At 45.8% G+C, this 26,910-nt stretch overlaps 2 protein-coding genes across 2 annotated transcripts in view; one reads left to right on the plus strand and one right to left on the minus strand.

Moving 5' to 3' along the window:
• On the plus strand, positions 1–11,860 carry LOC306749584 (uncharacterized protein; the record flags this gene model as incomplete). The annotated part of the gene is made up of 5 exons (XM_079232896.1): positions 1–456; positions 1,376–1,543; positions 5,541–5,665; positions 6,000–8,742; positions 10,338–11,860. 5 exons carry the CDS (start codon positions 1–3, stop codon positions 10,809–10,811), a joined length of 3,966 nt encoding a protein of 1,321 aa, XP_079089022.1. The 3' UTR covers positions 10,812–11,860.
• Positions 11,861–25,176: 13,316 nt separating this feature from the next.
• The window catches only part of sphk1 (sphingosine kinase 1), a gene marked incomplete at both ends in the record, with an annotated part of 15,179 nt that continues 13,445 nt past the window's right edge, over positions 25,177–26,910 (minus strand). Inside the window, 2 exons of the mRNA XM_079233720.1 lie at positions 25,177–26,041; positions 26,504–26,619. Of these exons, the coding sequence (XP_079089846.1) occupies positions 25,177–26,041; positions 26,504–26,619 (981 nt within the window). The remainder of the gene's footprint in view (positions 26,042–26,503; positions 26,620–26,910) is intronic.

Below are 26,910 nucleotides of genomic sequence, written 5' to 3' on the forward strand. Positions count from 1 at the left end.
ATGGCTCTGTCCCAGGTCCAGTGCCTGGACGATAACCACGTGAACCCGCGGACGCACGAGTCCAAACCGGAGTTCTTGTACTGCGAAGACCAGCGGCTCGCGCTGGAGGCGTTCCTGCGGGACGGTCGCGAGGCGTTTGGGAAGTACCTGTGCGCCCACGACCTGCGCGGCTTCCTGTCGGACCCGGAGCTCGAGACCCTCGCCGAGTTGTCGGAGCCCTACGACCCGGGCGCGGAGCTCTTTTTCCCGGAGAATGCCGAGGACGACGAGCCGCCGCTGTCGCTGCACTACTGGCCCGAGCTGTCGGACACGTCCGTGCCGCAGATGGACCTGAGCTGGCCGGACAACGTCTCCTACCGCGGGGTGACGCGCACCACCGTGTACGCGCAGCCGCCCCTGGAGGGTCAGGTGCACATCAAAGAGGTTGTCAGGAAAATGATTGCGCAGGCGCAAAAGGTATGTTGGGGCCCGGAATGGGTTTATATCAAATATCACAACATGTTTAATTGATTATCGCGATATTATAGCGTTGACTATTGGCTCTTTTACAATGTATTCTATGAGATTTTTGATAAATATTCATCAGTATTGTGGATGCAGTGACTAAGTAGGTAAAGGACAATAATAGAACAGTCTGGAAAAGACACTATCTAGCCTATATATTGCCCGACTCTGGTTTGTATTAGAGCCTATGTAGTATATATATATATATATATATATATATATATATATATATATATATATATATATATATATGAGTGTCTGTTCTCATTTCTGACCTGCTGTATTTAACTGCAGCGTGGACATGAATGTTTCCTCGGCTGTCAGTCAGTGTGAGGTCAGAGTGTGAGGTCAGAGTACAGACCGATGAGCGAATTGTGACAATCAAGAGTAAAGTGCAACTTGATTAAGCTGCTTTATCAGCGGCGTTAACATCTGTTATGTCGTACATTTGCATGATCCTGCATGTACAGCAGCGTGTTCTTCGTGGAGTTTATGTGAGGTGTTTTTTCCCTCAGCAGCTGTTCTCAGTGTTACATGACGGATCCCGTGGGCTTTTGACAAGAAAAAGGAAAAAAAAAGAAGATATATGGGTCATATAAGCTGGGAGAAGAAATACCATGAATTCCCTTAATTATTGCCTTCAGAATTTTCTTGTGGGAAGGAAAAGTCGTCAGATTATATTTTACTCAAACCTGTGGAGCAACTTGAATAATATTTGTTTTGGCAGAAAAGAGTAAATACTGCATAGTGTTTTTACGCCTGAGGCTTGTTCTTACTGTGTTGTAATAAAGTGCACGTATTTCCCAACATGCATGCACAAACTATGCATGTATGGATGAGTATTTACCCGTGTGTGTGTGTGTGTCTCCAGGTAATAGCAGTGGTGATGGATGTGTTCACCGATGTCGACATCTTCAGGGATTTGCTGGATGCTGGTTTCAAGAGGAAGGTTTCCGTCTACATCCTGTTGGAACGCACAACTCTACCTCACTTCCAGTCCATGTGTCAGAGGGCCAACATGCACGCCGGCCACCTCAAGGTGAGCGTCGACGAGGTCCAAATCCACCCATGATGCATCTGTGGAGTCAATATGTGCTCACTAATTAGATATTAATTAATATTTTGCTGAAAATTGGGGCTGTATGTCTAAAAAAAAAAGGAAGCGCCAGCACTTTCGGTTCCGCGGACAGAAAGGGAAAGTTCATTATTAATTTTGAAAAGGAAGGAAATGTGACCGTTGAGGTTCCAGTGTCATAGAGAGTGAATGTTTCACGAATGGAGAGTGAATCTTTATAGCAGAGGGGACTTCCAGATGTTTGGAAATCACCTTTTGAGACTGAAATACATCAGTCAGGCGAGGGGTTGAACAACAAGTTATATTCTGAAAGAAAGTCAGGAGGTTTCTGTTATGCATGAATAAGTGAAAGCACATGCCATCTCTCTCTCTCTCTCTCTCTCTCTCTCTCTCTCTCTCTCTCTCTCTCTCTCTCTTTTACACACACACACACGCACACTTAATTAACAACCAACCAACCGTCTTAGCTGGAACTGTATCATCGATTAATTTGTTTTTTCATTGGCCGATTCACATGAAAAATAACACGTTTTGGTCGTGTTGCTGCACGTAGAAGTACGCTACAGGGAACGAAGAACTCTTTAGTCAGTTAATTTGATTCTTGAGAAAGGAATCTTTGGATCAAGCTGCCAATTTAGGACAATATCTCTGAATGATAGGACTTCAGATATTAACGCCGAACAGCGGTGGTCAGTATAGTCCGCTGCGTCGTTCCTCCTTTCTACAGGCGGATCATTTAGATACTCCAACATACAGTAGAAGGCTGCATACAAAGGCTCCCAACGCGCTCAGCTAATTGTGTTCAAAGTGAAGTGACTACGATGCTCTGGATCACTATTTGGCAGACAGGAGTGAGACATTGAAGATGCAGAAAGTGTTCAGGAGACCTCGAGGGAACACACACGCTTATATCACACACATATCCTGCAGAAATACTGTTTTTGTCCAGGATGATGGTGACAGGAAGTGTTCACCTCGTCTCATGCTTGTAAACAGCCGGACGCTTTATGAGCAAAACAGCTTCCCCGTCCCATGTGGCAGGTTGTGACAGCTCCACATGACAAATGACCGTTTCTACCGGTTTTTCATTCTCTCAGCAACAGCTTGCTTTTTTTGAAATGCCGTTTTTCAATTTCTTCTTTAGGAAGGTCTCGGATCACGTTATTTTGTCCCAAAATCAAAGTGCAATGTGCAAACATTGTGTGTTTGCAGCAGCACGGTGTCCTCTGAGCCTCCAGCCCTCCACTTCAATGAGCCCATGTCACAGCTCCCCTTCAAGGAGTTTTCTGTATTCTACAATATTCTGTACGGCGGGCCTGGTGCGCCTGGGAAATATTGCAGAAATACATGAAGAGCGATTGTTATTTTAATCCAAACCGACTCTGCCGGCAGCGCATGTTGACGCTTGTTGTCAGAGCGAATAGCATTAATGGTAACGGCAGGTTTTTGTGTGCTTTTAAGCTGCTGTGTGGTTCACCTGCACACTGAGTCTTAACCAACAAATCCAGTGCTTTTAACGTTTGACAGCCGGCACAACAATGTCATGTATCGGTGTCCCGGTTGTGTGCCGTGTCTCTGCTGGGATCCGCCTTCTTGAGGGGTCTCTGACAGAATCCATTTTAACAATGCAACAGATAAAATGAGCTGGAGTCTCAGCTCGGTGCTCTTCTCTGTGCGCTTTGCAATTAAAAGCCTGTTTGGTGGTTCATAGTTTCACATTTAAGGACAACTTAATCATCGAGACAAGTCATTCCCAAAGACTGGGTCGGGACCCACAGGTTGTCTCAGGGTCGCCAAAAAAGTATTTTATTGCACATTAATGTTAATATTGCACTGATTATTGATGCCTATTATTATAACAGTGAATCTAACCTGAGAGGCTCACGTACATTCTGTTTGTTTTACCGATGATAGGAAAAAAAACATGTCTGTTTGCCTTTGAAAATAACACATTCATGAAAGAGAGTTGAGATTTACCAAACAAATATATATCGTATGGCGCTCATTTATAGTGATTTATCAAAAAGGCACCATTGAGATCGTGATATATCGTCTTATTATTATTTTTTAAGTTGAGAAACACTCTTCCGCGGTTTGGAGCTGAAAACAAACAGAGCGAGAAAATCAATTTGCTGACTTTTATCAAATCAGTTGGCCAAAGGAATGTGCTGAGGGAAGACGGAGTGAAGGGTGGGACCAAAGCAGGGAGGGAAACGAGAATTTCTACCGCGAGGCGAGCCACGCCCGAGCCACGCCAGGAATCTTCTGCTGCATCAACACAACTGGTTATGTCAACTTCTTTTGGGCTGCATTCCAGTTCAGGACCTGAAGGCCCTGCCCAAAAGACACAGTCTGAATCTAAACCCACAACAACCAACGTAGTGGCATGTTGAGTAAAGGTCAATCAGCCACAGAGCTAAACAATCTACTACGAACAAGTCAGACAGACACGATAAGGATGTTGTTTTTGAATTTTTTAGATTCCTTAAGTACAGATGAAGAAAAGAAAGGAGGACGGAAGAGAAACAAAGAAAGGTAGTGAGTCAAACGGAGAGACTCGAGGTTCCTTTCATATCTGAAGCGCTGCAGTCCTTTTTATGACTCCAGCTCCATAAACTGCTTATCATGAATGTTAGTTCAATGGTAGCGCTCAGTGAGTTTATTACGGCTAAACGGTCACACCTGTCGGCCTATCAGAGGGCCCGTGTTTAACTGTGCACAAGGCGACAAGCTAAATGCTAAACCTCTTCACTGTAAGGCGATGAGACATTAACCTGTTGAGCCCTAGGGTCCCCCAATCGGGGCACCCTTTTTATATCAGGAAAATCAAGAAAAAAATGATGGTATAAATCCCCCCCCCCCCCCCCAAAAAAAACAAACATGTTAGGTATAAAATTAAACATAAAAATCAGGGCTACAATAATATATAATCCCGATGTACAACCTCTAAACACAACTCAAATAATAAATAGGATTAGGGGTTAGGGTTAGGGCTTAAAGGGCTACAGCTTGTGGAAATGTCAAAAAAATCAACCTCATCTCTCTGGACTGAACGGCATTCAAGGAGTGCCGGAAACATCTTAAATCGACAGAGGACCAAGGACTGAGCCCTGCGGGACGCCAGATTTTAATCTGTGGGAAGGCAGACTTTCTTTGTTCTTTTACAGTATACATACCTTGCTTTTCAGACAGAGAGGAGCAAAGCAGACAAGTCACAACAAAGAGCAGCAAAGTTGGTCAAGATTATAGTGTGGTCCACGCTGTCAAATCAAGTAAAGACACGACGGAGATGAAATTATGGCGATTACCATGTTGTAAGACCTAATCACAGTATTTACATTGGTGTAATTACTTGCTTAAATTAAAGGGCAGAAAGTAGACAGTCCTAATGTCTTTGTATGTCTTTATGTAAAAGTGCTGTACGTCATGTAAACGTTGCAGTTTATTTTAAACGTCGATATGGTTTCATGTGAAAATAGCGTCCATAGCGTGCTTTACTGATGTCATTGTGCATTCTGCTTTAATCACATTACAGCGGTTAGAGGATGGGGCCTGGGAACAGCATACCGGCTCTTTTTATTTTATTTACATATAAACTGGCCGTCAATCAGCCTGTAAATATTCAAAAAAGGGCGATAAGGTTACCTCATAAAATCATTGAGGTGCATTGTTCATTGTATTGCTTGACACTTGACACAGCGACTATTTCTTGCGATTGTAATCTCCGATGCATTTTTCCTCTTTAAGTTCAAATAAAGAATAGAAAACCACAAGGTCACACGGAGGTCATCACTGTTGTTGTTCTGCAGCTTTGCATCTTATGTTTTAAAGTTAGCTCTGTATCTGGAGGAGATATGACATTTATCGTGTGTGTGTGTGTGTGTGTGTGTGTGTGTGTGTGTGTGTGTGTGTGTGTGTGTGTGTGTGTGTGTGTGTGTGTGTGTGTGTGTGTGTGTGTCAGAACCTCCGTGTCCGCTGCACAGATGGAGCAGACTTCTACAGCCGGTCCTGCACTAAGGTCAGAGGCCGAATGGGACACAGATTCATGTTCATCGATGGAGACAAAGCTGTGTCTGGATCATACAGGTCAGTGCACTTTTTATGCATGTGTGTGTGTCTGTGTGCGTGAGAAAGAGATGAAGTGAGTGACGGTGAAAGAAACAGGTTATGTTCGTGTGCTCCACCTGTCTTTGTTTCTGTGAGTTTAGAGAGACGCGAGTAAAGAAATGCACTGTTCTACAGGTTGTAACTGTGTCAGTGTAGTAATACATCAGTGTACATTACTGTGTGTAATAGGACACTAATACATCATTTACCTGCAGCTCTGTACTTGTCTGTCTGGTGCACATGTCCACAGTATGAGAGGTGTTTATTTTATCTTGCTGTAAAGTAGTCTAACGCTTTGCCGCGTCTTCTGCAGCTTCACCTGGATGTCATCGCGGCTGGACAAAAATCTCATCACCGTGGTCACGGGCCAGGCAGTGGAGGCCTTCGACCGGCTGTTTTGCATCCTCTACGCGACCTCCAGCTCGGTCGACCTCCGGCAGGTCGTCACGGAGCCCGAACCCGAACTGGAGCCGCTCCCGCAGCCGGTCCCGGTGGCCGCTCCTTCCGCTGCCATCGCGAGGAGAATGTACAGCCCCAGATATGCCATGCTTGCTTTAAGCTGTCCCAGCCCGGTCCCTCCTGCTGAACCGATAGAGGCCAAGAACCCAGACACCAAGAAGGGGGGGCGGAGGAAGGTGAGCAAGGAACCGGTTCAGGATGATCCTCCCATCCACCCCGGACTCACCAATCTAGAGAAAGTATGTATGATGTCATACCTGCCCACCTGGCCAGAGCCGGACCCCGCCAGCGACGTGATCGGGTTCATTAACATCCGCGATCACACGAAAACAAAACAGAACCACCTGCAGAGATCCGAGATGTTTGAAACCAGCCAGGCGATCCGGTTCAGCAGTCCGTTCAGCAAGCCGAAGGAAACCCTGCCGGAGGTCGCCGAGCTGAGACGGACCGCCGCCCAACACGGGGCGACGAGTAAACTCCAAGAGAGCAAGGCCGAAGAGTCGGCGGTGGACGGAGCTCAGCCAGCGCAACTCAACGCAGTGCCTGTAAAGACGACTGGGCAGAAACCACCTGCATCCGGACCGAAGAGTGACTCTGGCTCTTCTGAGATCCTCAACGGCGAGAACGAACGGCGAGAACAAACCCGTTTAAACGCCTCGTCCAGGGCGCACGCCCTGCAAGCGGAGGCGGCGCCGCCGTGCACAGATTCGCCCTCACAAGCTCTTCACTTGCAGCCACGAAACTCCTGTGAAATGACACCGAGCGCAAGCTCTCCCACCGCCAAGAACACCCCTTCCACTTCTGTCAGCTCGCTCTCAGAAAACAGTCGCGTCTCCGCCACGACAAGCAGGACCGTCAGTTCCTCGTCTCCTTCCATTCCTCCTCTTACCTCTTCTTCTACAACTCCCAATCCTCCCCTCACATCCTCCCCAGCGTCCCCGTCCTCGACCCCTCCCCCTCCCGTCCCGAAACCTCGTACAGTCCAGCTGGTTATCAAAGACTCCGTCGTCGGCGAGGGCCAGAAGCTCCCGGAGTTCAGTGTCCTCAGGAAGCCCGGGACGAGCCCCGGGGTCCTCGATGAGCGCGCTTTAGCAGCTGCGGTGCAGACTTCGCCAGAAAACAGCGTGCCCGAGACCGCGAGGAAAGATGCGGTTGGCGCGTTGGGGATCGGAGGTCCCGCGCAGCAAAAGCAGAGCGGCACCTCCCGAGAGACAAAGGCCGAGGGGGCAGATGGGCGACGCGAGAGAGCAGCCATGCAGTCTGCCGCGGGAAGCAAAGCCAAGTCAGATGTTTTGATTACTGAAGCGCCAAAGGCAGAGAGCGTGAATATTCAAGAGATAATTCCGACAGATGTCGAGCCCAAGACTTTGATGTCGACAGAATGCGAATTAACCCCACAGATAGAGCGCGTGGCCGCGGTACGGCCAGAGATAAAGGCCCCGGGACGAGATTCAACCGGCTGCGAGTCTCCGGCGGAGCCAAATGAAAAAAGAGAGAGCGCGTCGGAAAGAAAGGCATACTTCGCAAGAGCACACGTACCTCAGAGGATATCGTACAGTGAGCTGACTCCAAAGGATGCGCTTGCATTCGAGGCCGTGGACTCTTTAAAACCTCCTGCTTCGCCTAAACACAGTGAAGACGCACAAGGACGGACAAGTTTGACACCGAATGCTGTGAACCACAACGCCTTCCAGGAGCAGATCCCGAAAGCCCAGGCGAGCACGCACACACCCGAAAGACCCGTGCGCTTGCATCTCTCCGACACCCACGTGCCCGACTTCCGGACGCCAACCCCGGAGAGAGAATCGCGGTCGCTCTCGGCGCTCGCCCGCACTCCGACTCCGGACGGATTTCTCCCGCGCACGCCCACCCGGGACTCCTCGCGGACGCACACGCCGGATTTGCGCGGCGGTTACCGAACGCCGACGTCCGACGGGTATACATCGGCGAGAACCGACTCCGCCCTCTCCACCAACTCGGAGGAGTACTACGAGTGCAGCGACTCCCCTTTCCACGAGCTGGTTTTTGACCGGGCATCTTTCCGCAACCCAGAGGACTACGTTGGCTTCACGCACGGCAATACTCCCAACGCCACGAGCATCACTGTAGGCATAAAAGACTGGAGTGCCTTTGGGAGTGAAACAGAGAGTTCATCAAGGCCTGCGAGTGTCTCCTCTTTGTCTTCTTTAAAAGGAAAAATGGCCGAGGAAAACGTAGAAAATGGGGGTGAAGACGACGAAAGGGGGGGAAGCGCGGCAGAGGGAGATTACCGGGGGACGGAGAGGAGAGGCAGCGAGGACGCGAAGAGAAGAGCAGACCTTTTTATAGAAAGTAAAGATCCAACGGGGACAGGAGAGCAACACAAGGAGGCCCAAGCCCCGAAGAGAAAGAGGGTGCTCAACCAATCGGTGGCGGAGAAACCTTTGGTGGACGTGGGAGACTCAACCAATGAGAGAACGGGGCCAAAGCGAATGTCCACAGGTGACCTCCAGCCAGGGAAGTCTTCCTCTGAGAGGAAGAGGCCAGACAAGGAGAAGGCGGCGGCAAGGGCACTAGGACCCAGCGGTGCGGAGAGGAGAGACACTGACGGACAGAAGGTATGAACAGTGAGGCGGCAGAGACGTCTTTACAGATATATCTGGTTGTAAAGTAGTTTTACTGAGTTAAGAGAAGAGAATACTTCATCTCCTGTTGGTGGTTTGTAGTTTTGTATTTCCTTGTTTGCAGTGAAAAACTGAGATGTGTAAATATTAATGCATCTATTGTTTCAGATGACTCTCCAATCACTGTTACTAAGGTTGCGTATTATTAGGCTTTCATTGATACTATTAATCGGTTGCTGATCGATACTCTTATTGATTATTTTTTATTATAATTTGAGTGAAAAAGACAATTAAGAAAATAATCGACATTGTTTTATTATTCGTGTATGTATACAAATAGTCTTTCTTGAACAGCAATACAAGGTGTGTGTGTGTGTGTGTGTGTGTGTGTGTGTGTGTGTGTGTGTGTGTGTGTGTGTGTGTGTGTGTGTGTGTGTGTGTGTGTGTGTGTCCTCATCAATACTTTTCTTAGTTAATTCTGATTTGTTGCGTTTCACCGCTCTGCACCAGAGAGGATAAAAATTATAGATTTAGGCTTTAAAAGTGCTGGCTAATTAGCTTAGCATTAGCATACTGGCTGGAATCAGGGGAAACGGCTAGACAGAACAAAAAAGAGACATAACCTGATATCATTTAGTTTCCTCTAGACAGAGCCAGGCTACGTGTTCCCCTCTGTTTCCAGTCTTTGTGCTAAGCTAAATTAGCCAACATGTCACGGGTTGCAGGCGGGGAAGCTGAATGCTGATTGGTGGACATGACAAACAGGAACAGAGTGATGAGACCAATACAACACAGATGACACACAGGAAAACAGAAAGAATATTTTTCAAATGATCAAGCTTGTCCTTCTAATGAACCTCTTTTTTTTTAAATTGCTTTATAAAAATGTACCTCGAGAGTTAGAACATTTTGTTAGACCATTTTGTACTTCCTTTACAATGTAATGTTTAATCATGAAATAATAAATATCAATATCAAACTTTTTGAGTCATACTACCTTCACTGTATTTACCCAGAAAGCATGCTAAAAAAAACAGCAGTTGGCTTGTAAAAAATTAAATGACTTATATATATGTATATAAAATAATGATATATATATATATATATTAGTGTGTGTCTGTGTGTGTCTAGGTTGTTTGTATGCACCAGCGGAGCGTCACTAAGCTGAAACAGCCGACGCTTGTTCATTATTGAACAAGGAGACTGCGCCCGAATTAAAGTCGCACGCTCTTAATGAAGCGCTGATGCAACATTGATGAATCGGTTAAAAGATTGATGCTTCCACTTCTAGTGTAACTCGCTCGCCGTCGAGTGTCTGCTTCTTCTCACACAATCGTCCATTGGAGTCGGCGAGGTGTCGCTGCCGTGTTTTAACTCGGTTCCGTCATGTAATATTAAGTGGAGTGACATTAGCACCCAAAGTACTCGTCTTCTCCGTTTGCAACAAAGCTTTCACGACACTGCCGCTGCATTCGTGAGGAAAGTTTGACATACAGGTTCCAATAAAACCAATAAAATGCATGAGAAGCTGGCGTGTGAATACACCCTCGTAATTATTATGCTTTCACCTTTCTCCTCTCTCTCCCTAGCTTTTGAATGCTCTTCCCAAAACTCTGCGAGGACAGCAGCGAAACAGAGAAGCGTCGCCGTCCCCTTCCCGGCCGTCCAGACCCCCTCGACCCCTCTCCGCCACCCAGGCGTTGGGGCCTCGGCCCTGGGGGAGCCGTCAGCCGAACCAGGCGGAAAGCAAGGCGCCCCACGATATCTCCGATAGCGCCCCGTCGCCTCGCAGGCCGCCGTCCAGACCGGCTTCTCCGGGGACGGCCGGGCGGAAGCAGGACGAGGCGGCCCGGACGAGAGCCGGAAGAGCGCAGACTCAACACCCTGTCCCAAGAGCAGAGGCCGCCCAGAGCCAGGCGGAGGAGGAGCACTGGCAGGAGGAAGGGAAGTCCCCGTTTGGGTTGACGTTCAGCAGGCTGTACAGCCTGAAGGGCCTGAAGGACAAGGTGAGCAAGGCAGGCCGAGCCAGCTCTCCGGCACCGGGGCGCAAGAGCACCGGCTAGTCCGGCACCCGGAGAAAAGATAAGCTTGTATCAAGATTTAAGAGAAAAACTGTGAAAGAAATGGGGAACGCTGTCAGTTTGAATGAATGTCTGACCTTTGACCCGTGACTTGCGGTACTCGCCAACTGCTGGTGCGGACGAGGAGGGATCGGAGGACTTTTTCTGTTTCTCTAGAAATTCTTTTCAGGCTGGAGGTCGTGACCTCTGATGCTTCCAGCGGCCTGGTCCCCTGGAGTTGAACCAGCTGCCTCCCCTAAATGATTCTACAGTTTTTTTTTTTAATGGTTTTGAGTTGTTTATATGCTATCTTTTGCCACGTGAAAAACTTTGAAATTGTTTTGTATTACCAAAGAAAATGAACAGATAAAGCATTTATAAACCAAGAAGTTTGCCTTTTACGTAGAACTGCACATTAGTCGAGCTGCCTTGACCTCGATCAACTCTCGATTGACTGTGGATCCAGTGGAAGCAAAAGCAATACGCGATACATCTTTAATGAAGTATCTCAGAAAAGGATTCAGATCTTCTTTGCTTTGCAGTCGTCTGGTATCTCAGGATGCCGCCGCCTGAATGTGAACTTCGGCTTTAATATAAAAACAGCAAAATGTTCAAAAGACGGACCTCATGGCTGTTGATGTCGTGTGTATGTGAGCTGAGTGGGAGCCTCCGTCCCTCTTGTGTATTATAACGAGCCTCTTCTGCATTTAATTGTTTCCGCTGATGCTGCATTTTATTGTCTTCCGACGCCTCTGACCTTTTTTTTGTGCTTATTTTTGTATTCTTCCATTGTGTGCTGTCCATCAAAAGACTAAAGGGTGTCAGGTAATTGATCTCTTCTTTTGTTTACACCCCATCCCATTTACATTCATAATGCTTCTTTTGCCTGGAAGGCAAAGTCAGAGCGGCTGTTCCCCAAAACAAGCAAAGCGCAACTTATCTGTCCTGCAGATTATAACAGCGGCGTGCAGGATGGCGCCCTTGAGGGAGGGTTTCTGAAATCGGAAATTCGGAAATGTGCCGAGGTGCTGTTCGCATGACAAATAAACTCATGGATGACATCAATGAAATGGCTGAAGTGAACGTAATTCATGCATCAGACAGGAAACGAGCATCTGTCGTCTTGTTTGTTTGTTTGTTTTGCTTCAGAAGCCGAACTAGATTCCCCCAATCTGCTCCCATGGGGGAGGGGGGGAGTTGAAATGAGATGTTGTTGTCTCCCAGCGCAAACACTAGGAATTTAATACTTTTATAAATTATAGATTACCGTAAAAGTTGGGTTACAAGCCGCTCCTACCTCTGGTCAGTGTCCCCGCTGTAGCAAGCTAGGAGATGCTAGCTAGCTAGCGCTGCTGCTGCTACTGCCCGCGTCCCCTCTGCCCAAGTCGGGTGTTCAGCCTGGTCCCGCTACCTTCGGTGGTTTTCGGGGAGCTAGCGGAAGTTAGTGGGGAAGTAACGGAGGGCTAGCAGGAGCCCCAGCTGGCTACAGCGGGGAGCTAACAGGGACTCTGACTGAAGGTAGTAGCGGCTCGTAACCCGACTTTTACGGTATGAATCATGGCTGGCTGCCCTTTGGAGCCGCGAAATGCTGCTCTGCATATGAGATGTGCTGAACATCGGATTCATCTCTTTCTTCAAGCTTCACTTCTGTCAACAACAACAACAAAAAAGTAAAAAGTAGCGAGCAAAGGTCCGGTCGTCCCGCGATGCCGTCTGTGGTTCAGGAAGCTTTAGTGTTCTGCTAAAATATCGGTTGTACTCCATGACAGACGGCTGTGAGTCGGCCACGTTTCCAGAAGTAAATAGCACATTTGAGATGCTCCCAAAAGGATCGTTTTCATCAGATGTTGCCTCATCTTCTGGAGCTCCTCCTGAAGAAGGATCGAGGCTTGTGTGAGCGGCGGGATGATTTATTTATTTCCACAGGAAAAGAAACGCGTTAAGCTTCAATGTGCAGCACGACTGACTTTGATTTGTTTTAAGTGAAAAGCTGACGGCGAGCCGGTAAAGGGACAAAGTGATGCATCCGCCGGCTGGCTGACTGCACGTTTAGGGAGGAATGATATGCAAATATTCCCACACTACTGAACGTCTCCATGTGGCTCTAAAACCAATCCATTGGTTGAGAATATGAAGATGTATTAAGATGCTAGATAGAATAATTAAACGACTTATAGTCACATGTGCTGCTACAAATGTTCTTCATCGTTGGATTATGGAATAGTTCCTTTTTGAGACTCGTGTCTGGAGAGTAAATATGAAGCACCAGCCAGCTGACATCCACCGCCAAGCTCCCAGTGAAGCTCCTAATGAACGTGTTGCGTCCTGTTCGCTTCATAACAGCTGCCGGGGGAAACGGGGAAGACTCCAGGAGGTTATGGGACGCATCACAATTTGCCGTGTATTATGGGACGGGTTTGGGCTTCACCATTTCCTGGAATTACTGCATGTTTCCAGGAAATTGCTCAGAGCAAATAGGCTAGCTGTTTCCACCTTGTTTCCAGTCTTTGCGCTAAGCTAAGCTAACTGTCAATGTAAAGATTATGAAACAAAATGAAACGGTGCTGAAAAGAGACCAAAACACCTGCAAAAAGTTTTCGATTGTATTTTTTTTTTTTTTGCCAAAAATGATTTAAAAAAAAAAAAAGGAGAGAGAATTGAATCGACAAAGAAGTAAATGGTGGAGTATAGTTTTCTGGGTCATACAGATTTAGAATGAGTCAGACACACACACACACACACACACACACACACACACACACACACACACACACACTGAGGATACGGGTGGAAAGAGAAGAGCAGTGATTGAGATGCGGAAAGCAGAGAGAAGGAGGCGAGAGAAACAGAAAATCCTGTCTTATCTGAAAGAAAGAAAGAAAGAAAGTGAGAAGAAAGCACGAGGCGGAAGGAGATGGAGAGACCGAGAGATCCAGCAGGAGACACGGAGACGTGGAATCTGACTGTTGACTTCAGCATCCACGACTTTAGTTTCCAGCTAATCTATTTCAGTCTATAAGAACATCTCACAGAGCTTCCACCGCCTGTGGCTGTCACTTCCATCTCCACCGGTTCCTCCTGGAAAGCAGTTTGGAGGCAAAGAACATTGGACGGGGACTATTTTCAGCGGTGGATTAATACGCACTTTGTGCTGTCGTGGGTTCCTGCAGCACTGTGTTGTGGGACTGGGACTAAAATAAAATACAGTGCTCATGTTTATGGTCATAAAAGAAGTTTATGGTCATGAAAGAACACGTCGTAAATGTGCACCTTTGAATTGTTGTCACTTGGCACTGATCGTCACTAATACAATTTATATACTAATAGTGCAACGAACAGTCAGTGTTTGGTTTGTCCCTTCTGGGCTACCGTAGAAACAATGGCCGCCGGCTGCGTGAAGAGGACTATAGATATAAACGGCTCATTCTAAGGTAACGAAAAACGTGTTTACACACCAAAGAACACTAATACCGTAAAAGTCGAGTTATACGCCGCTACTACCTTCGGTCATTGTCCACATTTGCACCCCGCTGTAGCCAGCTGGCGCTCATGCTAGTTCCGCGCTAACTTCCGCTAGCTTTCCGCTAACTTCCGCTAGCTCTCCGCTAGCTCCCCGACAACCATCAAAGGTAGGGACCAACCCCGGCTCTACACCCGACTTGGGCAGAGGGGACTCGGACAGTAGCAGCAGAAGCGGGGAGCTAGCAGCAGAAGCGGGGAGCTAGTAGCAGCGCGCTGCTACTAGCTTGCTACAGCGGGACGCTGACCGGAGGTAGTAGCGGCGTATAACCCGACTTTTATGGTACTTATTAATAATATTGATAAATATGCCATATATTATATTATAATATGCAATTTCTGTCAATAGAACCCTTAAATGTGGCACACTGTACCTAAGAGCTTGGCTGACTTAATTAACGGTGGCAGGAAAAAGTCACAATCAACATTTTCTCTGTGAAGCTCTGTTTCCATTCCTGCAGCTACTGTATCTTATCTCGTGATTTTCTGAGCTGGAGCCTGCATGGTATTCAGGTGTCTGCATGGTATTCAGGTGTCTGCATGGTATTCAGGTGTCTGCATGGTATTCAGGTATCTGCATGGTATTCAGGTGTCTGCATGGTATTCAGGTGTCTCCATGGTATTCAGGTGGGACAGACGAGCATCAACCTGAAAGAGAACGAACAGCAACCAAAAAGAGAGAAAAGCCATCTGTAGGTGAATGTTTGCCAGACACTCAGGTGACCTGGTTCGTCAGCGAGCGGAGCAACGTTACCCGGAACTAAGCAGCTTCACACTGCGTGGCTTCATTTCCTCACCATCTCAAACATCATGCAAATCTCTGAGCCAGTGACACACACACACACACACACACACAGTGAAGGTCTTGTGATGATGCTTTTTGTTTTCGTGGATGATTGGACCGCATGATAGTGGCGGCTCGATCCAAGAATAGCACCCCGTACACATACAAACACTCACATTTAAATAGAAGCCAAGCCCTCTCCCTCAGGCCATTTATATGGAGATGAGAGACCAGACACACACACACACACACACACACACACACACACACACAGTGGCTCGTATAGGGCTCATCGTAACGTCATCTCATTGGAGCTGAGCCCTCCGAGCTCATCATAAATGATAATGCCAGACTTCCACTCAGCCTCAGGAGTAGCAATACAGATAAAGACAACACAATGGGCTCACACACACATACACACATATACACACGCACACACACACACACACAAAGCGGTGACTCAGCCCTCTTTTGGGTCTCTGCTTTTTGAACCGCCCGTTGGGTCCTTCAATTGCCAAGCATCTCACAAACAAACACATACACACGTAAATATAGATGTGTGTGTGTGTGCGTGTGTGTGTGTGTGTGTGTGTGTGTGTGTGTGTGTGCGTGCAGGAAGGTGGTGGTGGTGGACTAGGTTCAGACATCCTTTGATGTCAACGATTTCTGACACAAGACGTGAGTCACTCTTTAATTAGTGCGTTTTCCTGCTCACTTGGTCTTCTGGGTAATGAACTGTCCCATTAGCCTGTTTTGACTTGATTAAAGACACACACACACATGGTTGTTATGTGACACTTGGCAGTGATGTAAGACGATTCAGTGTTCCCGTCCTGCTGGTCTCTGCGCTGAACTACTGAAGCGACCGAATAAGAAACCGGAGGTCTTGAAAATCTAATATTTGAGTAAATATGTTGCATCCAAATCAACTCGTTTGCGAGATATGAAACCTTTTGTTTCTTCTCCTTTCTTCTTGACAGGGCTCGTACAAAGGCGATAAAGTAGTCCACAAATATGAAATATGAGATTACAGTTAATTGCAATCCACAAGGAGACCTGTCTCGCCCTCTTTCACGATTATTGAACAATCGATTCCTCCCCTGGATGAGGTGCAGTTCGCCCGCTGTCCTCTAGGAGGCGACGCAGCGCGCCTCCAGTTATACCGACTGCCCAGCTGTTGTGGGAAACAACTCTCTCGCCATCTCATGTGCTCTGGCGGCCCTGCAGTTTATAACACCAGCTGACAGGGTGTCCGGCCGCCTCGGGGAAAGAACACAGATGTGCAACACAATCAGACGCCCTACTTGGGTTTAAAAAAAGAAGAAGAAGAAAAAATGACCACAGTTCTTGCTGCAATAATAAAAAAAGTCCTGTGATGCAACAAAAAGTATTATTGAAACATGATTTATTGCATTACAGAAGTTATTGGTGAAACACCAGCTTTGGAGTGGCTCACACGTCTGAATGCACTCTGTAGACACACCTGGTTTTAGAGAATGGAGATTAACTCTGACATCCGACAGACTAGCTCTGGGCGAACTGGCACATTTTGAAAGGTGAGGTTATCATTGTGGTTTTTTTATCGACATTGTGATGTTGTCAGATGACATTTCAAAACTCTTAAGACTCACAGCAGATGGGATCTATATACCGGCTGTCCTGCAACCAATCAGGGAGAAAGAGATTTGGGATCTTGTTGAGGCAGAGCAGCAGGGAGGGTCATGTAGAAGAAAAAGAAGGGGGGGAAAAGAGCTTAAATTCTCACACACATAAACACAATCCGCCGGCCCACACCCTCCTCTGGCATGCAGCTGATTGTTGGAGTGGCATTTCATTAATCCTGTGCAGGAAAGGTTACGGAAAATAAGTAAGAAGGGGGAGAACAAAATTAAAGAGTTTGACAGAAGGGAGATGCTCCTCATTTCCTCAACTGAAAAAAACACAATTTCCCAAAAAGCAATTAGGTTCAACTTCACTCTGCCGGACCACCTGTGTGGCTGAAATCAAACTATGTTTGCAAGGCCAGAGACGAAGGAGACGTTATGAGATATGCTATTAATCTGCAGCGCGTGATTAAAAGTCAGCTCTCATCACAGGTCACTGCTTTACATCCAGGTGGAGAACGCAGGCGTCATCGAGCCCTCGAGCGAGGCATTGAACACCTGCAGGAGGAGACTTGTTGTGGGCGTGCACGTTATGTCACCTGAATGAATGAGACTCGGCTCAGCATCCTCAACACGGACTCCTTTACATAAGTACAGGAGGTTACGTGAGGTTGTTTGCTCACATGGATCTGCTTTCCGGCTGCGTGGGCCGATGAGGTCGATGATTTATTTTCTTTAAAAAGTATTTTTTCTTCTTCTTCTCCAGACCCACGGGAGTTAAATGATTCAGGAGCTGCGTCTGAGAAGACAAAGCATGAATGATGAAGCCACATTGCTGTAGTTTGCATTGTGATGTATTTCCTCTCCTGGAGGATCCGTGCTAGTTATCCAGCGCCGCCACATCGTGACGCCGCAGCTTCGTTTATAAGGCCGCTGTCGTCGAGAGGGATAAAATCTGTATCTTTATTTTGATATATCGGTGACTATGGATTATTGTCTGTTCATATATTTTGTAAAAAAGATTTAGGTTGAAGAAAAACATAATGGTTGGGCTTAAAATAACTACATATACTGTTTAGTTTAGGCAACAAAACCTACCGGTTAGGTTTAGACAACATAAACCAACAGTTCGATTTAGGCAACAAACCCACCAACAGGTGGTTTTACCAGAAAGGCCATAAAGACAGCACACATCTGGCTGTTAAAACATCCAGGTAGCTCGATGTCTAGGGGTCTTTAACCTGTCTGGAACATAGCTAAGTTAGCAGCTAACAGCAAAGTTAGCGTTAGTGTTAATGTTAGTGTTAAAGTTAGCGTTAAAGTTAGCGTTAATGTTAGTGTTAATGTTAGTGTTAAAGTTAGCGTTAATGTTAGCGTTAATGTAAGCGTTAATGATAGCGTTAAAGTTAGTGTTAAAGTTAGTGTTAAAGTTAATGTTAGTGTTAAAGTTAAAGTTAGTGTTAAAGTTAATGTTAGTGTTAAAGTTAGCGTTAAAGTTAGAGTTAAAGTTAGTGTTAAAGTTAGTGTTAGCGTTAAAGTTAGTGTTAGTGTTACAGTTAGTGTTAAAGTTAGCGTTAAAGTTAGTGTTAGTGTTAAAGTTAGTGTTAAAGTTAGTGTTAGTGTTAAAGTTAGTGTTAGTGTTAAAGTTAGTGTTAAACTTAGTGTTAGTGTTAAAGTTAGTGTTAAAGTTAGTGTTAGTGTTAAAGTTAGTGTTAGTGTTAAAGTTAGTGTTAAAGTTAGTGTTAGTGTTAAAGTTAGTGTTAGTGTTAAAGTTAGTGTTAAATTTAGTGTTAAAGTTAGTGTTAGTGTTAAAGTTAGTGTTAAAGTTAGTGTTAGTGTTAAAGTTAGCGTTAAAGTTAGAGTTAAAGTTAGTGTTAAAGTTAGTGTTAGCGTTAAAGTTAGTGTTAGTGTTACAGTTAGTGTTAAAGTTAGCGTTAAAGTTAGTGTTAGTGTTAAAGTTAGTGTTAAAGTTAGTGTTAGTGTTAAAGTTAGTGTTAAAGTTAGTGTTAGTGTTAAAGTTAGTGTTAGTGTTAAAGTTAGTGTTAGTGTTAAAGTTAGTGTTAAATTTAGTGTTAAAGTTAGCGTTAAAGTTAGTGTTAAAGTTAGTGTTAGTGTTAAAGTTAGTGTTAAAGTTAGCGTTAAAGTTAGTGTTAGCGTTAAAGTTAGTGTTAAAGTTAGTGTTAGTGTTAAAGTTAGTGTTAAAGTTAGCGTTAAAGTTAGTGTTAGGGTTAAAGTTAGTGTTAGTGTTAAAGTTAGTGTTAAAGTTAGTGTTAGTGTTAAAGTTAGTGTTAGTGTTAAAGTTAGCGTTAAAGTTAGTGTTAAAGTTAGTGTTAGTGTTAAAGTTAGTGTTAAAGTTAGCGTTAAAGTTAGTGTTAAAGTTAGTGTTAGTGTTAAAGTTAGCGTTAAAGTTAGTGTTAGTGTTAAAGTTAGTGTTAAAGTTAGTGTTAAAGTTAGCGTTAAAGTTAGTGTTAAAGTTAGTGTTAAAGTTAGTGTTAGTGTTAAAGTTAGTGTTAAAGTTAGTGTTAGTGTTAAAGTTAGTGTTAAAGTTAGTGTTAAAGTTAGCGTTAAAGTTAGTGTTAAAGTTAGTGTTAGTGTTAAAGTTAGTGTTAAAGTTAGTGTTAGTGTTAAATTTAGTTTTAAAGTTAGTGTTAGAGTTAAAGTTAGCGTTAAAGTTAGTGTTAGTGTTAAAGTTAGTGTTAGTGTTAAAGTTAGTGTTAGTGTTAAAGTTAGTGTTAAATTTAGTGTTAAAGTTAGCGTTAAAGTTAGCGTTAAAGTTAGCGTTAAAGTTGGTGTTAGCGTTAAAGTTCGCGCTAAAGTTAGCGCTAAAGTTAGCGTTAAAGTTAGTGTTAAAGTTAGCATTAGCGTTAAAGTTAGCGTTAGCGTTAAAGTTAGTGTTAAAGCTCGCATTAAAGTTAATGTTAAAGTTAGCGTTAAAGTTAGCATTAAAGTTAGCGTTAAAGTTATACCATTACTGCTTTTATTATCATTATTATTCTACTATATCCACAGTTATCATGCTCACTATTCTCATTATATGAATAATTTCTGTCATAACCATTGAATGTGTTGAATTTGTGATTTTGAATTGAATGAATTCAAATCTAATAAATGTATTAATTCACTAAATGAAGTCTCTCTTAAATGAATTAATTTGTCTCTGATCTTATATTTAATAGTTATTCTCATAAACTAATTTGCGTTCATGAGAAACATGGTCTTTGTTGGTGGTACAGAACTTACGATAAAACCCTTATCATATATAGTAAGATCCCTGAGGTGTGTTTTATTCTAGGCTTTAATTGATTATAAATTTAAAAAGTACAAATATTCTTTGCCAGTGATGAAGTTAACAACGCTCACATCGTGATTTTAAAGTCTTCTTTTGAACAGCAACCTCCTTCAGTGGATAACATCCCAAAATGATTCACAGCTATTCACAGACTGTGTGGGCCGAGACGCACAAGAAGCATCATTCTCCTTTCCAGTAAATAAATTAGCACATGTTTGCAATCACATTAAAATATGCCATAATTAACATCACTGTATATATGGAGGAGTATTGGCGTTAGAATGTGCCAGAGGAACCACATGGGCTTTTATTCTCACAGACAGACTCAGCTGGATGTGTGTGGTCGTGTAAAGAGTCTGTACCTGTTGGGGATAGAAAGATAAAACACTGTGTTAGAGCCCACAGTCCTAAAGAACGCTAACGTTAGTTATTGGTGGAGCAGCATCTCCTCCTGCCCCAACATTCAAGCAGCGGTCCAGAACCGAGGCCCGGCTGCCCGTCATCCTGGGTCCGTGTGAAGGTTGAGTCAGGAGCAGCTTAGAGGTGACCTTCAGACTCAAGCCTCACGTGACAGAGAGCGCAGAAACAAAGACAGGACACGCCACCGCGACCTGCGGCTTCCTGTGGAACAAGACTTCTGCAGCCTCTCTACACACACACACACACACACACACACACACACACACACACACACACACACACACACACACACATAAACACACACACACACACAAACACACACCCATAAACACACACACACACACAAACACCCATAAACACACACGCGCACAAACACACACACACATGCACGCACACACACACACACAAATACACACACACGCAAACTAACACACGCACACAAACACACACGCACACACACACACACACAAACACACACAAACACACATGCACACAAGCACACTCACAAACACACACCCACACACACACCCACATGCACACACACAAACACCCACACACCCATAAACACACACACAAACACAGACGCACACAAATACACACACATACACGCGTCCACACAAACACAGACGCATACACACACACCCATATGCACACACACACACATACACGCACCCACACAGACGCACACACAAACACCCACATGCACACACACACACATGCACACACAAACACACACACAAACACCCACATGCACACACACACATGCACACAAACACATGCACACACAAAAACACACACGCACACACACGCATGCACGCACACGTACATGCACACACACAACCCTGTTCTCCTTCATAAAACTATCACTAAACTATATTGCCATCTGCAGGCCATCAACCTTCAAGGCTTCTTGCGTCATAGATGCATATTTAGTGGCCACTTTATGAGAAATGTTATAGTTTTAGACTCATAATGTCAGTATATTTTCAGTCCTGCAATAAATCCTTAGTGGATGTTTCCAGGTTACATTTCCCAGTCTAAGTACCGCATGAAGAGAGATGTTTGTTGTACTTTAAGGTTCACCTGACGGCTGCAGCCTCCAGAGCTGTGAACTTTCCAGTGACCTCTACCTCAAAGTGTGACATTCAGGCACTTTAAATAGTAAACATGGTGCACAACACGGGAACAGGAGACCAGACACAGTCTCTGCCTCCCTCTGGTGGAGGACACGTTGCACTACACGTTCTCTGTACCCAGAATGCACTCTGCTTTACCAGGTAGTTCACATCCATACACCCTTTGGATTAATTGGACCTGATTAAGATGTCAAATATTTTAACTAAAATCAGAATGTCTCTCTGTGAGATATGATGTGGTTTGGTTGGATAAAGAGTCTCGCTGCAAAGGTCTCAATATGTAAAGTGTCATATCACAAGAGATATAAATACACTATAAGTACACAAAGTAATACACACTTTTCCTTTACAGGATCATATAAATAAAAGAGCATTGTCATCATTTGCGTTTCCATAAACTCTACAGATCAGAACTGTTTTATTTTCCCGACATCTGAAGCCGAAGCTCAGATGTAATATATTTGGATCCTATTTTGCACATGGAGTTATTTTATACGTTTTACTGCTTTGAACGTCTTCCAGGCTCTTGTCTTACAAGATGAGAGCAAATTGTCAAATAATCTATTTATTCGTTTTTGGATCTTCAAACAGCTTCAAGAACAAAATGAAACGTCTGATCATTAAAGCCGTCTAATAAAGTCTCTAATAATGTTCAATCTTTAATGTTTCCGTGTAAATGTAATACGCCTGGCTGAATGTGATGCGTCGTGTTGCTATGAATTGTGGGTAATTCCCTTGCAGGAATGCTGACTGAGACATGTGACACACAAAAAGGAAGCCACTTTTTTTTCTATTTGAATATGTTTATTGGTCTTTTACAAAAAAAAAGTAATCTATAAACAAAACAAAAAATTACAAGAAACAACAATGAGATGAGGAACACCTGGTTACCGTCTCCCAGAGTCCACTGTGTTGAAGAATCCGTTCCACTGTTTATTTCTGTCGGCTGTCTCGGGTGAAGGCTAAGGCACTTACTTCAAAACGAAAAGCTGCAAATACGTGGCACGCGATTGACATTATTATAATTATGTTTTGGGGGGACAGAATAACACATTCACCCACATCACTGTGGTCCCCTGATCTACTGCACCACGAGAATCAATGAACAAAAACATTCACCACCAGTCATGAGATCACTTCAGATGTGTCTCACTTTCTCAACTCATTTATAAAATGCAATGAGAGTTATTGACAAAGATTATCTTTTTAAACCACTAAAGCAGCCAGCGGAATAAACAATGTCACAGTATACAGCACCATGAGGTTAACAGCGGTGTAACGACCGAGATGTCGACACTGAATATGATTTTGCAGCTTTGTTTGTAAATTACAATAAGATGGACGTTGTCTCCTGCAGCTGAGCCTGATGCTGTGAGACTGTAAAGAAGCAGGGAAGAGGTGAAGAGATAAAGGTATGTATGCATATCTCAGGACGGTCCAGCAGGGGGCGCCCCTCCCTCCCCCAGCCGTGACGAGGCGTTTGCATAGCTTATGTCGGCCCTAATGAGATGCGCTTCATACATTTAGCAATGAGCAGGACCAGTTTGTTATATGAGCGTCACACAGGAGATGTACATGTAAACCAAGTTAGAGGCAACGAAGCCGCACTGCAGTGAGGAGGGAGAGGTCAACTTCAAGTTATGGTTCATTAAGGGAGTGTACAGTTAAATAATATGAGTCCATCATATCTTTGTGTCTTGTCTCTTCCACACAATGGACTAGCTAACAGGTCGTATTGACATCCATGAAGTGATGAGTGACTGAGGCCCACAGCAGCTCCGACCTTCCAAATATCAGTTACGTTAAATGTGTTGCAGGGTTTGGCCACATGCATGTTTTTGTTGTTTATTCTGCTTTTGCACAATGTGTGAAATGCATGATTTGCTCAAAATGTCATAGTTAAAAAGAGTTGAGCGATCAGGGTGCACATTTCACTTGATTCAGTCTGTCTTCATACCGGCTGGGCGACTCACGATGGACTACATGTCTGCAGAACGCATGTGTCAGGAAACACGGACGTCAGGAGATGAATGAGTCTGCAGGTGTTTCTCCACCGGGAAAACCTGTTTACATCCTTTGAATGCAGGTGGTGCAGGTTTTTAATCACGCTCAATATGCACGAGAAGTCCTAAAAATATATATTTAAATCATGTTGGAGCTAAAGCAATATCCACATCGCCCACAGGGAGAAAGAAACTACAGCGCCTGAAGCCGCCTCCCTTCTCTTTGCATTATGGGGAGAATTCTGAATATTTACTCTCCTTCCAGCGGAGGGCAACCACTTCTCTTCCTTCACAAAGCTCCAGAGAAACAACCGGCTGCTGTGCACCCGGGATGTCAGCGATGACTTCATCCGAACCGGTGAAGCTCATAATCAGCATTCCTCTGAACCCCATTAACCTGCCGGCGCTCCGCTTTTTAACTTTCGGCATGAGAGGTGATTTTGTTGTTGTAGCGTCTTCCCTCACAGCGTGACATTCTGGTTTTATTTTTCTTTATATGAAGAGCATGAGTTTATTTTCTCCAAGTGATGCCATGCAGCTGCTGCATACCTGTGGGCCTACCAGTACTGCTGCGGTCATCATCATCATCACCACGTGAAGCACTTGACTCTGTGCCGCTCACATTGATCGCATGCCTCTCAATAACTAAACCCTCCTCTCTCCCCTTTTGGTGAGATTCAACCGGTCTAATCATCGTCTAAGCGCTTAAAACCTTTCCCTTCGTGCGATTGAAAGGCAAACTCCCCTGCAGAGGCTTCATATTAAGGACACATGAGGTGCTGATGGGAGAGTACAGTCTTAAGATGGCAAGAAGGAGAGGGGATCATATGCACAGCAGCAGCCCGTCACCCCTCCCCCCCACTAAGTGCTGCAGAGATGCAAAGGAACGTGTGTGTGTGTGTGTTAATGTGTGTGTGTGAGGAGCTGTCCATAGCAGGAGGAGGGGGAGGAGAAAGTGTGTGTGGAGGCGGTTCCTAATGACGGCTGCAGATGAAGCAGAGTAGGAGAGCGGGCAGGACAGGAAGTGGTGGAGGTGTAACCTCAGCTGGCCAGGTTGTAGTCAGTTTATATAAGTATGCAAAGATTAAAGATTTTTCAGCATCAAATCCAGGGATGCTGTCAGAGTCGGCCTGTGGCGGTGCAGCGGGACAGGGGGCGTGGCCTACAGCGGGACAGGGGGCGTGGCCTATTTCTCCCCAGACTGAAAATGTGCTTCTCTTCACGTGTGTCACGCTTATGAGGTCCGACAGCAGAGTGCACAATGCACTCCTCAGCCACTGAACTGCTATGTGCCAAAGCTCCTCTCACACACACACCAAGATCTCTCACACACACACACACACACTATCCATTCCTCTAAGCTAGGACCAGCCAGCAGCAGGAACAACCATCCATGGCTTTGACCCTGAATCCAACATTGAGAGAAAGAGAGAGAGAGGGGTCCATAAAAATAGGATGAGTTGCTTCTGTAGAAAAATAGAGGAATGTCCAGAGGCTGATGAAATGTCTTTGGCACTTCTGAAAACACAGCATACGAAGAGAGAGAGAAATCCACTCGGAGGATAAAAAGGCCGCACCAGAAAGCTCTAGAAGAAGATTAAAATAATCCGGGTTCATCCACAGATGAGTCTGGCCAGTCCCGGGTGGATCTGAGCCTGGACGGGCCCGTACTCCACCACCTCCCCGTCCACGGTGATCATGCCCTGCGGCGAGGCGGGCTCCAGCCGCAGGGCCTTCACCTTCTCGTACACCAGGTGCGGGCAGCCGCACGCCAGGTGTCCGCCCTTCTCCATGGCCAGGAAAAGGCGGAGGAGCGCCGGGCGGGAGATCCCGGCCGTGACGTAGAACAGGTGGATCACGCCGTCGTCCGCCGTGGCGCCGGGCACCGTCCACAGGTCCTCGGCCAGGTGGGACTGGTAGATCGCCAGCACCAGGACAAAGTCCTCCTCCCGGACCACCGTCCAGCTCTCGGGGACCGGCTGGTCCAGGCCGGGAAGCAGCGAGTCCTCCTGCGCTCCGGTCTCGGCTCTCTTGGTGGTGATGGCGTTGTTGGAGGAGTTGCTGATGGTGTTGCGGTTGCAGTTGGTGCTGTTGTGGTTGCGCCGGGAGTTCTGGTTCGGGGAGGAGTCGGGTATGAGCCGGCAGGGGAGGGAGGAGCAGAACGAGGGATGCTGAGGTGAGGAGGGAGGGCGGCGGGGCTCGACGGACGCGGGGAGGTACGCCAACCGGCCCTGGTAGACCCTGAGGGACGCCAGGCGCACCAGGGTGCCCATCAGGAAGCGGATCGCTCCCACGTGGCGGTACTTCTCGCTCTCCACGTCCACGTCGGCCACGAAGCCCCAGGCCAGCGAGAGGAAGGAGAAGAGGCGCCGCCGGGAGGCCAGGTGCACCGAGACCAGGTCCATGGAGCAGACCAGGCCTTTGCACAGCAGGAAGCCGCAGCTCAGGAGCAGCTCCTCGTTCCAGGCCGGAGGCGACCTGAGAGAGGGTCACGCAGAGGAACAGTCACGTGACGCAACATATCAATTACTGCTTGGGAACAACCACGTCGCTGCATCCTTTAACACGATTATAGTCCTGTTTTTTTTGGGGGGGGGTTTAAGTTTATTTGATGTTGTGCCCACAGCCAGCCAGCAGATGGAGACGACTCCCCCGGACGGTTTTCCGGGTCGACTGGTTCCCCGGCTGCACCGTAATCGCTTATAATGTGGAAGTTTCTAAACCCATTACATCCTTTGAGAGTAATCAGCAGCTTGAAGTGACCTCTGCTGCTCCGCTGTCTCTCCTCCCTCCTGAGCAACGATGTGCCCAGTCAGCCTTCGGCGTAATTACACCCAAAGTAGATAAATCTTTTTTTTCTTTTTTTTTTTTAAAGCTGAGAAAAGGTCCTTCTGCTGTGCTGTTGGTCCATGCATTTAAATGACTCATTAACGGACTCACTGTGCGTAGTGGTGGACGGAGGCCGCCAGCGCGTTGCCAGAGCCGCCTGGTAGGATACCCAGAGGGGTCTGGATCGCATCCCGCCAGTCCTCTCGCTCCATCAGCCCGTTTATCACCTGAGACATACAGAAGCAGGGAAGGAGAGTCTGTGTAAAACGCTGCTGTCAAGATTTATACATTTACAATGCAGCGCCGAACAGAAAAGGCCCTAAGTCTATATAAATCTACACTTCACACTTCATATACTTACATACATCATTTGCATTTTTGCACTCCCCTATTGTTTGTTTATTGTTTGTTTTATTTACACCTCACACACTTAATATACACATGCATACTTTGCATTTCTGCACTTTACGTTTAATTTAATTCCTAAATTAATAGTTTTTTCTTTCTTTCACCCCAGC

The sequence above is a fragment of the Taurulus bubalis genome (assembly GCF_910589615.1).
Source record: "Taurulus bubalis genome assembly, chromosome: 17".
NCBI lineage: Eukaryota > Metazoa > Chordata > Actinopteri > Perciformes > Cottidae > Taurulus > Taurulus bubalis.